The following is a 14861-nucleotide window of genomic DNA, read 5'->3' as shown; positions in this document are numbered from 1 at the left end:
AAAATGTGCGCTAACACCGATTATTGAAACACTGCAAGTAGGAAAAACAAATATTTGATGCAAGTTTATTTTACAAGAAATATACAGTTTTCATGAAAATTATGTACAAACTTACAAATACAAATAATTTAACCATAAAAAATACACAGAACTACACAGACAATTATACTGGAGTTTAACACAATGGAGAGAAAAATATCTAATCTTAGATATAGTTTTTGCAATTCAGTCCAAAGCAGTACCTTGCTGCATAAACAACCAGTGAAAAAAGATTGTTCACATAAGGGAAACAAAAAATGGTGGGACTGTGATGAAATTTACCAGAGAAGGAAAAACAAATGACACCATGTGTGAAAAACAACTATTCAGTGAGTTGCTCAGAATACATTCAAAAAGATGTTCCGTTTTGTGCATCCTCTGCTTTGCAGTGGATTTAAGGCTATTCACATAATGAGGCAGTAATATTAGTCAGAATGTGCATTTGACGTGTTCACGTGGAAAATAAAATCAACCCTGAAATATGACCACTTATTACAAGCATCTTGTTCAACAAATTTTAACTGGAATTTGAAAGAAAAAAAAAAGAAGACTCCTAAAGAATCCCTCATGAGATTGCTGCTTTTAAACCATTCCAACTAACACCATTTTTAATCTTTGTGCAAGACATTGTGTGCAAAAGGCCTGCAAGACTGAAAATTGGAGATGTTTGAGAACTCGGTTTTGTGCTCAAATGACACTTACGGGGAGCACCGATATGAAGGACATATGTCAAGAGTTTATTGATTTGCCACAAGTTAACCTTAGCTGCCTGTCAAGAGCAGCACTTCATTTGTTCACATTGGTGCAAGCCCCACAAAGGCAAACACAAGCAGCAAAGCCACGTCCCAAGCGGGTCTGGCTTTGTGGCCAGACCCGCTACTGGCTGGCTCTTGGCCAATATTTACATGGCAAACACAATCAAATCAAAGAATGCTACAGAGACAGCACATAAGAATGTTGTTGCTGTGAAAGCTTTATCCCCTGTTGAGCACAAAAAATTACAAGTGCTGAAGTTGCAAATCTGTCATCTGGGATGCAGACGGCAGCAGGGCAGAAATGGCTAAAAAAAGTGTTCAAGAGGCTCAACTCGGCTTGCATTTTATTACTGTTTATAATAATTTTCTTTCTCGGTTGGTGTAAGGGCTCAGATGAAAGACATCACAGCTGGGTTGCTCATAATATAAACACCAATTTCTGACAAGATCAAGAGCTTACCTTAATAATGAAATGCAGTAAAAAAAAATTCTTCACCCCTTAATTTTAAGACAAAGGTTTGGCTCAGGTTGTAAAAGCAAGTCTGCCCCGGAGTGGACTTTCATACACCCTGATATGACTGAAATTGTGCAACAGCAGATGCATAAACCCACACGGCAACTCAAAGGCTACACTGTCCTTCATGTTAATAAATATCTTTAAAAGCACCAATATGGTGAAGAGAAATAGTTGAAACTATGGGAAATCAAACCAATTTCCACATATAACTTCAGGCTATGAGCAGGAATAAAAATCACTCACAAACAACTGCTGCTGGTTTGAATATATCAAAATAACGTGATTTTTCTTCAAACTGACTGAAAAACGAAAATCTTTAATTGAGCAGATGTTGACTCCTCATGAGGTTACAACTCATGCTCTATTGTTCTTTATTGGTGTGGAGTTTGATTGTCCATTTCAAAGTTGATCTCAGATGTTTGATATGCACTTGGATGCTTCACATTGGAATACAAATACTTCCAGCCGACACTAGAGGACCGAAGAGATTTCTCGACCAAGTTGGTCAGCTTTCACAGCTCAAGATTCTGTGTTGTCTTCCTTCGCGTATTCCTCCACGAGCTTCTCATAGGAGTGTCCGTGTTCCGAACCATCACTTGTAAAAATGGACCCGTCGCATTCAGAACTCTGATCCTCCCTGGAGTTTGTTTCGATGTTTTCATCACATGTTGTGATGGAGATTTTTGCCTTAGAGTCATCATCTGCGTCCTCGCCATCCGGCTCCTCCAAGTTACTGCTCAGAAAGTTTTCTTCATCTATGAAAGTTATGTTTGCATTCTGAATGGTTAGAGGATGGTACTCTTTAGAGTCCCACGTCCTCCGACCTCTTGCCCCACAGTCTCCAGCGGCCTTGCTTTCTACATCAACGTCTTTGTCAAGTTGGTTCTCGTACATTTGGTTTTGGTCTCGTTCTGGGTCACCCTCTCCCTGATCTTCTGTTAGTAATAAACCATTATCTGAGCCCAGCAGATAATTTTTGGACTTTGAAAAGACGACAGTAACACGGTCGCTGAAACTGTAGCGTCTCTTTTGGCGTGGTGAACGGTCCAGGCTGAGAATGGTGTTACCATTGAATTCTGGTGCATCATTGCAACTCTTAGAGCGACTTATGTCTTTGGCTTTCTTGCTGGAGTCACTGGTCCTGTGATTACCTTCATTATTACTACCAATCTGCTTTATTAAGTCATTGTACCCCTCCTTCTTCTTGGACAAGAAGCTGAAAATGTTCACATCGTTGGGAGTGGGCGGCAAACGAAGAGAAGCTTTGTGAGATTCTTTGTAATGGCGCATCTCTTCAAGAGACAGCTTGCGCAGCTTGCGACGTTTCTTCAAAGCCTTGTGGGCTTCAATCACCATCCGAACTTTCCAGTTGAAGAACAAGGACAGCCAGGCCAGCCCCAGATAAATCCAGACTTCCACAAAGTAACGGTAGAGAGTTGGATACTCTTTATTTGGCTCCACACCTACAGAAATAGAGAAAATGTTGATATTTCTCTGTGTAACAGGTGAAAAAGAACAAAATGAAGTTAAATTTAAAACTATAAGATTTTTTTTATCTTATGTATGACACGAATTACTTTTCTCACAGCCATTTCTCAACACTTCCAGTACAGTTCTTAACTTAAGAGCAATTGATCAAAGAAGCCATGAAAGATCAAACCTTACTGAATGTCATTTACAGCCTACACCTTTTAAGGTCTAAAATTAGGGTTACTGTGCTTAGGACATTTTATAGACTTTTAAAAAAAAAATAAATAAAAAAAAAGAAACTCTAATCTATTTTTTATTGTTTCAGTTATCTCCTCACCTGCAACCAAGTCCCCAAAACCAATTGTGGTCAAGGTGACGAAAGAGAAGTACAACCCTTCGATGTACGTCCAGCCCTCCTGGGACATGAACACAAAAGGCGGAAGGACTAAATGGACCAGCACACCCCAGAGAAGAAAAATGGCTGTGCAGGTAAACTGGGCTTTTCTCTGGAAAATAAAACAAATATTTATATAGGGGGAAAACCAGATGTTTCTTGAAGGATTGAAGAACTAAACATAAAAACAACTTACCAATGAAAACCCCTTTTTGGTTAGAAACTGTCCCAGGTGCTTTGCTCTGCCACCAAAAAACTTGCCCAGCTCACTGATCCAGGTAAGACAAAGGGGCACCCCGAAAAGCCCATAGAAGATGCAAAATACCCGGCCTTCTGAGGTTTTAGGGGCGATGTTTCCATATCCTTTAAAGATTGAAAAAAAAAAACCCAAAATGAGCTTAAAACAGGAAATTAGACAGACATGTCGAACAGCAGATACCAGAACTCGCAAATCAGATTTTATCATTTAAAAAAAAACAAGAGAGAGACAAAAAGCAAAGAATGCATTACATTTATCAGGTGGCAAAAATGCCACAAATTAATAAATAAATGTAGTAAATCCATTCTAGAGAATTGGTTTACCTGTAATAATTTAATGAGCCAATTTCTGAAATAAAACATACATAAAAATTTCAATTCAATAGTCTAATATCTGCGATGGACTGGCAACCTGTCCAGAGTGTACCCCGCCTCTCGCCTGAAACGTTCGCTGGAGATAGGCTCCAGCACCCCTCCCGAGCCTACTAGGGACAAGGGTGTACAGAAAATTGATGGCTGGATGGATGATAGTCTTACATTTAATTTGGTTTAATTGTCTATAATATATCCATCAGCCCAACCTGTTGATTTTGATGAGAAACACTATAAATCCAAAGTATGCTGTTGAGTGAAACCACAAAGCAATATTAAGATATCAGGAAAAAATGAGCAGGTCTTACATCTTTAAAAATATGATAAAAACTTTAAAGATATTTATGGGATAAAAAAAAAAATAAATCTTGTCATATTTTTTCTACTTCCCACTTCATGATTTGTGGGAAAAACAAGAGAGAAGTGGTTACGCAAAATCTTGTGGCTTTTTTGACCTTCATTCTCCTACAGTTTTTTTTTTTTTTAGCATTTTGTGCAAATTAGCTATATTTATCAGACGTTAGTGATTAAATACCCCTCAGGATAGTAAAGCTGCCTCCATTTTTCTTGTAATACACCCATTCTAGCATTCTTTAATATCTCATTGTCCAGTGTAAGCTTGATTTCTCTGTTACACCCCCTTGTAAATTTCTGTCTGAAGCTATAATTGTAAACTACAGTACAAGAGACCCAGGTGCCAATTCAAAATGATGCAAATAACGACAGACAGCATCGGGCGTTGGTGCAAAAAATGTCCTAAAATTGAAATGTAATTTAATCTGCTTCTAAAAAAAACCTGATTGAATTTTAAGATAAATCACACGTACCAATGGTGGTGATGACTGTAGCAGCAAAGATGACAGCATTTGGCCAGTTCCAGTTGTTAAATGTCTTACTGCCAGTTATGGTGACCCCTTGGCCTGCAGCATCAGACACTACCTGAAGACACAAGAAAACAACATTGTTAAGAAACTGCATAGAATAGAATCTTATAGAATTAGATTGAATTACGGTAGACTGAATGAGAGTTGGTTTGTAAACATAACATTATCAACTTTGGCCTTGTAAATAAACATTGGTGAATTTAAAAATTTGAATTCAGCTAAGATCAAAGGAGTCTGATAAATCTGATAAGTGAAGATGTAATTTGTTTTATCATATCCTTCCTGGCTGATTGCATCTCCAGGTAATTAACCAACAGAACCATGGGATGCTGCTTATTTCATCATTAAGAAACAGGAAAGCAAGTGCCACATTCTCTAAACTTTAGTTGCACAATGACAAATGTCAAGAAAGAAATTTCAAGAAAGTTGTCTTCAAAATACCCCATGCATGTCATACTTCCATAACCACAGCTTGAGACGAACAGCTCCTAATCAATCATTCTTGACCATACACGTCCTTGAGCTGCCAAAACAAAAACTGGACTTTCCCCCTCTTGGGAATAAGCAAACACCAGACCATGTGTGTTGGGACAATGCATTGCCCCGAGGTCTCCCTCTCCTGGTGTACTGGTAGCTGAGGAAATGTGCACACATTAGCAAAATTCACATATGCTCCAACATGCTGGAAGAAGCTTGGTTGTTTAATAATAACAGGTCTGTGACATGTCTGCCCTGTAATTACCAGACAAAGGGGAGCAATTCTTTGGCATGAAAAACAAAGCTTCTATGTTGGACTGGTGAGGCTTTGTGTTGATCACATTTATGTCAAGACAGACTGTAAATTAATAAGAATTTGGTGGATTTGCATGTCACAACAGTGTTTGCTTTAGAAATATTCATAAGATAAAATACATTTTGGCATCAGTTAAATGTACACAGATGATGAAGCGATCAGACGTAACTTGAAAGAAAATCCGGGAGTCCATTCAGCACTGTGGAGCAGGTGACATTATATAAACAAGGAGCTAAAGTAAACAGTGATCTGTGTAATGTCATTTGACCTTAAAGTGTTCCAGTTTTAGTATAAATAGTAAAAAAAATCTCACTGGATCCAAGGCTAACACAGCTGTGGAACTTAAAACAACTCAAAATACTGTACAGTAATGATCCAACACAGACCGCATTTTGTGTGGTCTTTATTCAATGCTATTAAATTAAAGGCACTTTTTGTAGGTCCTAGACACCATTTCTTAGGACAATGACTTTTTAATCGTTATCTGTGGTATCCTTGAAATTTAATAAAATAATTTGGAACCAGTTGAGCACATGTGAAATTGACCTTCTAGCTTTATCAGTCCCAACATGTGACTGGCCAGTTGACAACACACACAAACAGAGAATCTCCCACACCAAGGTACTTCCATGTACAACTGGAAAAAATAACTCTTTAGTGAAGATAAAGTGAGCTACTTTCCGTATCAGAAATATTTAATAATGAAGAAGGAGAAAAACGCAGATGTGGGGATCATTCAGACTGCAAAAGAGAGCTGGACCATCGGTGGATAACAGAAAGTTGCTCTTGCTTTCTGTACATGTTGGGTTTTTAGTACTGGGAACTATTTGGGAATATCAAACTTAAGTCAAGGATCTAAGTTCCTACAGCATGCGGTTTAGGTAACGCTAGCCGTGTATCACATCTGTGGTCTTTCTGTGCTAGTGTGTTTTTAGCTTTGCACCTAATTTTAACCTAATAAGGGAAAGTCAAACATGGTGACACTTTTCTTGCCAGATAAGGAAGTGATGATTGTTGACTTCTTGAGAAAAACTGCTGAATTTATAAAACACAGTGGGGGCTTATGCTGGTAGTCAGTTTGCAGCACTTTAAAAGGAGCTTGTGAGCTGACAGGACAAATACCAACAAGAGGTGCTTCTCTTCATAACAGAGCAGACAAGGGTAAAATGACCACAAAAAGGTCAGGTCATTTCCTCCTCAACAGAAGAGAAGATCCACACACCTTTATAATCTATTTGTGTTGCTCAGAAGGACATCTATATATGGACAAATAAGCAAGAAAAAGAAAAGAAAACACAGATGCAATTTTTACAATTATGAGAATCGCGTACCAACCGTACTGTGAGTTAACAATATGACTGATTTCCAGAGTATTCAAAGAAAGTTTCAAACCAAAATTGTAAAGTAGGATTCTCCTATTTATTCTGCAGATTGGATTTCTGTCACCCTGACTGACTAATCATCCACTGTCACTCTATGACAGCCTAACACACAGTTGGGGGAGATAAAAATGAAACAAAATATAAAAAAAGGTTACCAAGACAGCTGGTTGCATAGCAAGTTGCTCCAGTTGCTCTGTACTTTTCCACTTCCAACTGCAACGCAGCAGCAGCTGCTTGTAAGATTTACAGAGTTACAAACAAAAGAGTCACTTAAGCTCCTCCATGTCAAGATGAATTAATTCCCATAGTTGGGTTATAAACAGCATCTGAGTGTACACACCATTCAGTGTGCTAACACTAACAATAATCAGGACTATGGCTTCATTGATTAAGAAAGAAAAACCCTTCAGATCTTTTTATTTGATATAATAAAAGAAGAAAGCTGTGAGTGAAAGGACTTCTTAAAACTGAACATCTGTAGTTGCTTTAAATCATGGTACTGGTTTAAATTCTTCAATTTGTTTTTAAAGACAATCAATACTGTAGTTAAACTAATTAAACTTTAATTACTGCCCAATTTTTCCAGAGGTTTAAAGGAGGAATTGAGAACCTGATTGAAAAGATTAAATGAACACATCCCTTTGGGACAGCTCTAACAAGTACATTTCTTAAGGGTGGCATCTACATTCATTCTACATTCAAAATGAGGAAGGATGTATTTTCCTGTTAGAAAACAGCAAGTCAAGATCCAGGTCACAAGACAAAAAGCTCTTCCTGAAAACACTGCACCACTTCTTTCTTGTCTGATCATTCCCCCCATATTTCAGCAACAGGATGTTTTGCCACAAACATGTGATTGTTGGGTGTTGAAATCCTGCTTGACTCCTACTTTTGCAGCAAAATGGTTAAACTGAATTATCTGCCTCATCTCGTGTTTAAAATTAGGGAGGTTAATGAGTCGAAACACAAGCGGAGGTGAAGGGAAAAAAAGTTTAAGGTTGGTATTAGAGAAAGTATTTGCTGCCACAGGCTAAATTTCTTTCATTCCCAGCACTGTTTGACAGTCACTTGAGATGTACCAAGAAATCATCTGTGATCTAAGAGTTTTTAAAAACACACAATGTTTTTTGTGGTTCATTGAAGATGTGTGTGTGAGAGAGAGCAAGAATTTCAGGAGATAGCAGGAAGATTGAACAAATAGCAGCTAACCAGTTATTCTTTGGAGCTTTTATGTCTGACATGGGTGATAGCTAGATTTAGAAATGTTGGCTAGCTTCTGGAAATTTCAAAGTTAAATATCTACATCCAGGCAGAGGTGTCAAACTCCAGTTCTCTAGAGTCAATGTTCTCTAATTTTTAGATGTTTCTCTGCTTAAGTTCACCAAAGAATATCAGTTGCAGGACACTGGTCCTTCAGGACAGAAGTTTAACTCTTCTGCACAAGGAAATACAAATGGAGACTATTTTTGGGTTGCTGATCACCATTACAAAAATATTTGTGAAAAATGAGGGGGTAAAAAGGGAAAAAAAGGATTCTAGTGTACAACACTAAAGAGGTCTTAATGCTTTACTTGTAGTAGACATAACACCTCTGCCCAGCAGCACCCTCATCGTACTTCATAAACGCCTCTCAAGCACCAACGCTGATGGGCTATAAAACCCAATCTGTGAACTGTGCCCACTGCAAGGATGCCTGTGGTTAATAGTAAACTTCTTGTTAATAAAACAGAGAAGTTTGACTTTTACGAGTGTCGCCTTCCTTGTTGAGCTGCTTTATAAGTTTTAACTGCTTACAAAGTTTCCATCATGGAAATCTAACAACCTCTGCCAAATTACAACAATCTTTAGGGAAACCTAAACCAGCACATTTGCAGCAGGTGTTTTGGCAAATGGCAACCGCTATCTGCACGGCTGTGAAAAAAAAACAAAAAAACAGTGAAATGCCTAATGAGTAACATGATAAGATCTTTTAAATGTGCCATGACTTTATATAGTCCTTTTTGCCGTGCATGAGAACTTAGGGTTTTAGTTTCCTCCTTCTTTTGGTTGAGTTTCATAATCAATTGCCAAAATGGGAAATTTCCAAAATTATACGACCAGGTTACTCCGCTGATTTCATTCACAAGCAGATTTGTTATAAATAGGGGGGTGGAGGGGTTCATGGGCATATCCCTTTTCAGTCCCCCACCAGCACACAAAGAGGAGAGACAGAAGGGGGGATGGGGAGAATAATAAATCCCCCTGACACTGGACCTAAAAAGGGCACACAGGTTCAGACATGTCTCTGGGATTGGAAAATGAAAGGAAAAGGCAACACTTTCCCCAATTAAATTAGTTAAGCTGCAAAGAGCCTGATAAAGAGAAAGATAAATTATTGCCATATTTGAACATCTCAAATAAATGTAAAGTTTTGGGAAAAAAAAAAAAATCATGTCAACCAAAAGTCATGAAAAAAAAAATCCCTCATAAATTCAGTCCCTGCTGGCTGAACGACTCCAGCACACGGCCCACAAAAACCAGAACTAAAACTGTGAGAAGTGTGAACTCCATTGGGTGCTGCAACCTTTCGAACAATGACTCCTCCAGACAAAGGAGAGAACATTTGCATCAGTCAGCTGAGAGCTGCATGTCATAAATGACTTATCATTCAGCCACAGGGAGATAAGGCAACGTCTAAAAGTTTTAGTGCTCGAGAGAATTCAGGCCTTGAGGCGCCTCTTTGGAGGATATGTTGACCCTCAGCCTCGCACCAGCTCATTCCTCAGGAACTCTGTTAGCTGGTTTGTAAAGCTTTGGTTGAAAACTGAGACTCATCCTGTGTCACCCCTCTATGAGAGCACGCCCATTCATTTTGTTGCAACCAAGCAGAGATAAGTTATAAACAGCTACTTCTCTGATAACCAATATAAATAACATACCTCTAATATTTTGTCCAGGTCATCTTTGGACAGGCAAGGGTAGTCCTCAAGTATTTTCTCCTTCTGCTTCCTGTACTGCTTCACAGCCTCCTTCCAGTTGGGCTCCTCCAGGACCTGAAATATCGCTGCCCCAATGGAGAGGTAGAAGATGATGGCAGAAGTCAGCAAGGGGCCTTTATCTACCATACTTCTATGCAGTAGAGCGGGGAAAACACAAGAGGAGGGGGTAGATAACAAAGAAAAAGTCGACGTTATGCGAAGCTCATTCTCAGAACCTCTAAAAAGTTGAAGCCCACGAGAGTTTCTCCTTCGTTGCGACAGAGCTGGGAGCAGATAGAGGAGCGCGCGGCAGCTGACAGCATCGGTCTCGAGACAGACAAATAGCGGGACAAAAAAAAAAAGTTTAAAAAGCCGGACCGAGCGCGCGTGCCAACTTATTCACTTGTTGCATATGCTCCCACGTGCGCATCCGGCGGCCAAATGTGACCTAAAAGCAGAGAGCAGCAGAGGGTGGAGTGGCGGAGACCCGCCCCAAGCCGAGGGAGGGCAAACACTGCCGGTGCTGCGACTGCTGTGAAGTTTGTGCACAGGTGCACTGTTCGCAGAGACAACAAAAACACACTTAGGTATGTGACACTGCTCTAAGCTGCATCATAATCAAATTAAATAAACTTAGTATAACGAATTTAGATAGAAAACAACTATCTGAACGTTTTCCCTGCCTAAATTCACGTATAGTTATTTATTGTAGAATGTAATAGTGTCTCGTTTTGCCCTAATAATACAATGCACTTCAATAATGTATCCAGCTATATCAATTATCAGGACTAATAAAATAATATTTGCACCATTAGAAATGAGTTAATATCGTGGTAGATCCAATGGGAGGAGCTGAATAGGCACTGGCCCGGCCTGAAAAACAATTGGCTCCTAAGGTTCTGCTGTTCAGTCAGTCTGGTCAAACTTTTGAAAAGCTAAACATTTCTGCTATTGAAGAGGCATTTATTTCTTCAAGTAAATTAGACAAAAGATAACCCCACTTGAATAATAAAACAATATTTATTTAGTGGAGAGAAAATCTGACAGGCAGCACCAATCCAAAAAGCTCAACACGCTGGAGTTTCATGGTAAATTTAAAATAATAATAAAACTTGAACAATGAAAGTTTCAAACTGTTAACATTTCTTATAATCAAACGGATGCTGTTTTTTATCTAAAACGAAAAAAAGATGAAAAAGAAAAAAAAATAAGCAAACTCAAAAGGTTGATAAAAATAAATATGTCAGTTTCATTCATCTGTTTATCACATTTTTTTTATCAGGTTTGTCTTTGCCTTGTTTTACTGTGTGGTTAATTAAAACTTTTAAAATATTTATCTTTTTTACATGGCATTGTTTTCAAATGTATCACTAATGAAATTTTAAGTTTTGTCTATTTGTTTAAGAATTCCAAATATGTTTTTCTATTAGTTTTAACGCTCTCTGGAATTTCCTCATTTACAGCTGCTATTGCTACATTTTGCTACATTTTCTATTGTTGTTGTTGTTTTATAATTATTATTGTTTTATTTACTTAGTTTAACAGTTTTGGTCAGATCGTTGATTGCTGCTTACAAGCAGATGCTTTAGATCATTTAAAGTATAGTGTGTTACTTGATTGATTGATTAACAGGTTTTAAGAGAGTTTCTCCATCCTGCTGTCTGTCTGTTAAAGGGTTCTGTTAAAGATGGAAAATCTCTGCTCTGTTTTTACATATGCACCAGGAAACTCATGCATAAGCTTGAATGCATCCAAATAATTCATTTCTGGTTTACCAGTGTTTTCTGCAGTATTTTAGATGTGAATAGTTACGATAACATCTGCTGGATTCTTGCAGTTTTGACATCTTACACCATCACATGTGCCATGTGTACCAACTGACTTTTCATGAACCCAGACACATCTGACCTGGATTACAAGACAAGGGAAAATTTAATATCGTTCCATAATGTAGAATATTACTCCTCCACCAAACCTTTGGCAAATTGTTCACAGGTTTGTTTTTACGTGTTAAATAAAAGTAGTGGAAGAGTTAGAATGTTTTAAGGTTGAAATAAGACTTTTTTTCATTAGGTGAAAGTTCACTTTCAGGGTTGACTTTTCAGAGACACCTCAGATAAAGATCACTGGATGTGCAGGAGTAAAAGTTCAAGAAATTCTCCTGAACCTGTCAGACATACAGTATAAAACCTATGCGTGGCCTGTTTGAAAAGTGAGCTTCCACTAATATGCTTCAGCCTGGATTAAATGAGTTTATTTAGTTGACAATAAAGATGAAACAAAAATATGGATTAGTAAATATAGAGAACCCCAGAACCTCAATGAGGATGATAAAGTGTATATTTTTGAAGTTGTTTTTATGATGGTTCTCTGCTAAACACTCATTAGGTGCTTTAGACAGTCACGCTCACATTTATGCAGTACTTTGCAGAAGTATTTACAAAACTTTTATGTTTTCATACATAGAACTCTGAAATTCCTGGACAACATTTAGTGCAATCAGTTGTTCCTCAGAAGTTTGTTAGAAAACAAAAACTGAAGAGTCTGGCACAACCTCAAACCTAACTAGACATAATTCACCATTCAGGTGGAAGAACAGGAAATGATTAGCTATAGAAATCCAAATCTGCAAATTGGTCCTTCATGAAAATCTGGCAAGAAGAAAGTCATAAGAAGTGTGCAAAAGGCAAAAATGTGGCATAAACAGATGAGACCAAGTGTGGACTTTTTGGTCTACATGCAAACTGCAATTCATGTAGCATACAAAAAAAACCTGTCATTGACCAAAAGCTTGAAGATATCATCCCCACAGTGCTTCACTGGCAGGTACATCATGCATGATGCATGATGCTGCTGCCACCGACATCATGCTATTATTCTGCTGGGACAAGGAAGCTGGTCCTCAATCTAATCCAGAATCTATGATAATACTTAAAAACTGATGTTTACAGATGCTCTCCATTAAATCAGACTGTGCTGGAAAATTGTTGCCAAAGAAAAGAATGGACGGGAATTTGCTGTTTGTCTGCCATGTGCTGCTTTGATGAGAAAAGAAATGTATAGAAAAGATTTGCTGAGTGGACTGAAAGTTAAAAATGAGAGTAGCAATTGTGCTTACACATGCTTTCATTGGCAAAGCACTGCATTTCTGATGATGGGACATAATATCAAAGGAGCTCTATGCTACAGGCACTCGAACTGCAAGTGTTAACTTGTTCTTTGAACATACCAAAGATATTATTAATGTGCAAAAAGGCTGTCTTTCTCTCCTTCCTATCTTTCTTTCTTTTTTTATAGCACATTGCGCTATAAGGAGAGAGAGAGAAAGATGATCTACTTCAAAATTATGCTGCATTTTTTAAAATACTTTGCAGCTCCAGTGCATGCAACCTATATTTTTTTAAAATTATTTTTAATTAGATAAAGTGTCTGCCTTTTTATTCCCCCCCCACCCCCCCCCCCCCCACCCCCCCCCCACCCCCCCCTATTTTTCTGTTAATATTGAAATATGGCATTCTCACTGCATGATGCTGCCAACAGCTAAAAGTTTAGCTCTGGCTTAATTTGACCGAAACACCGTCTTCAAGTTTGTGTTTTTAATATTGTGGAAAATGTACTCACAAAAATGAAAAAAATAAACAAGGCCATGTTATTAATGAATGTGATTTTATGATATTTCATCTGTGGAAAAGTACATGTTTATTATCTACAGTATATATAGCCAGAATATGGAGTTAGAAAAGCAATTATTAATCACACTTTCTAAACTAAAATTATTATGATAAAACCAGTAGTCATAAATGACCTGAAAGTAAGATTACAAAAAAATTCTGTTTAAAGAAGCGTTGATAAGGCAGTGATCATTTGGACTGTCAGCATGCCCAGCACTTGAAAGCAAATTCCAGATACGAACAAACTGGAATAAAGTGAGCCAGCCATCCGAGAACACAGCGATTCCTGACAGAAAGAAGAATCCCAGGAATGATTGGACTGCTGGTTGATCCCCATGCTGAGGTTTTAAAACCCTAGCAGCACATCCCATTCACAAACCCATTGGTGTTTCACATGGGGAGGATTGGACATGATTAAACAGCTTTAAATTTGAGATTCTCCCATGTTAGACTTACATGCAAAGAGCTTTGTGGAAATGAAGCTTTAAGAGGATCTGTTTAGGTTTCCAGGTGTAGTCATAAAAATGTGCTTTTATGTATAAGTTTTATGAGTGTATATAAAGAAGGAAAACAAACTTTTAGGAAAGTTTCAGTGGAAATATTTCCATTAACTTTATCTAACACAAGGTTCATATCAGCACATATTTCATGTAATTTCAAAACATTTTATTTATTTATACAGTTTTGCAGTATTTTAGCCAAATTATGATTCAGTAATCAAATGTAAATGTCTTCTACTAGTCTTACCAATTTTAGTTGACATACCAACGTTAGGTGAATGGGAGTCAGACTATTCCTGCATTTTCTGACTAAATAAATTGTAACTGCTCAGTTCTCTCCTATTGTTTTAATAATTACATTTGGGCAATTACAATAAAAGCCAAAAATAATTGATTTCCTACATGTGGTTTTATGCTGGAACAGGACTTTAGTGTGTTAGTATGGCGAGGTTGAGCTGATGTTTTTCAATGTAAATGCTTCTGACTTTTGGCTTCAGTATCCTCAGTTTTGTTTATCTTCATTTCATGGTTTTTGGTTTTGTTGTCATAGTTCAATATATAATACCAGCTTTCCACCATGTTCATTTAGTTTTTCTTTCTGTCAGGGTTACCCGCAAACATTAAGTTTCTTTTTACCACATTTAAGGCGTGGTTACCTCCTGCAGTAACTACTCTGCCTGTTTTGCTTTGTTTCTTGGTAGTTTATTCATATGTGTTTCACTATGATTTTCCATCAGGCCAACAGTGTTTCCTGTTTATTGGGATTTTTTTCAGGGCATGCCTTGAAAAAAGTTTAATCTCACCATTTGATCAGGAACAGTAATCTCTCAATTCATGTAATTAATTTATTCACTTACATCTCATTACAT

At 37.7% G+C, this 14861-nt stretch overlaps 1 protein-coding gene across 1 annotated transcript; it reads right to left on the bottom strand.

The window, feature by feature from the left end:
* Positions 1–51: 51 nt before the first annotated feature.
* kcnk5a (potassium channel, subfamily K, member 5a) lies at positions 52–10282 on the bottom strand. Its single transcript, XM_028001264.1, has 5 exons — positions 9783–10282; positions 4633–4744; positions 3372–3538; positions 3119–3287; positions 52–2774 (listed from the first exon to the last, which is right to left on the bottom strand). The coding sequence occupies exons 1-5, from the start codon at positions 9966–9968 to the stop codon at positions 1831–1833; spliced, it is 1578 nt and encodes a 525-aa protein (XP_027857065.1). The 5' UTR covers positions 9969–10282; the 3' UTR covers positions 52–1830.
* Between the last annotated feature and the right edge of the window lie 4579 nt (positions 10283–14861).

The sequence above is a fragment of the Xiphophorus couchianus genome, chromosome 19 (assembly GCF_001444195.1).
Source record: "Xiphophorus couchianus chromosome 19, X_couchianus-1.0, whole genome shotgun sequence".
Taxonomy (NCBI): domain Eukaryota; kingdom Metazoa; phylum Chordata; class Actinopteri; order Cyprinodontiformes; family Poeciliidae; genus Xiphophorus; species Xiphophorus couchianus.
This window is presented reverse-complemented; position numbering and strand designations above follow the sequence as displayed.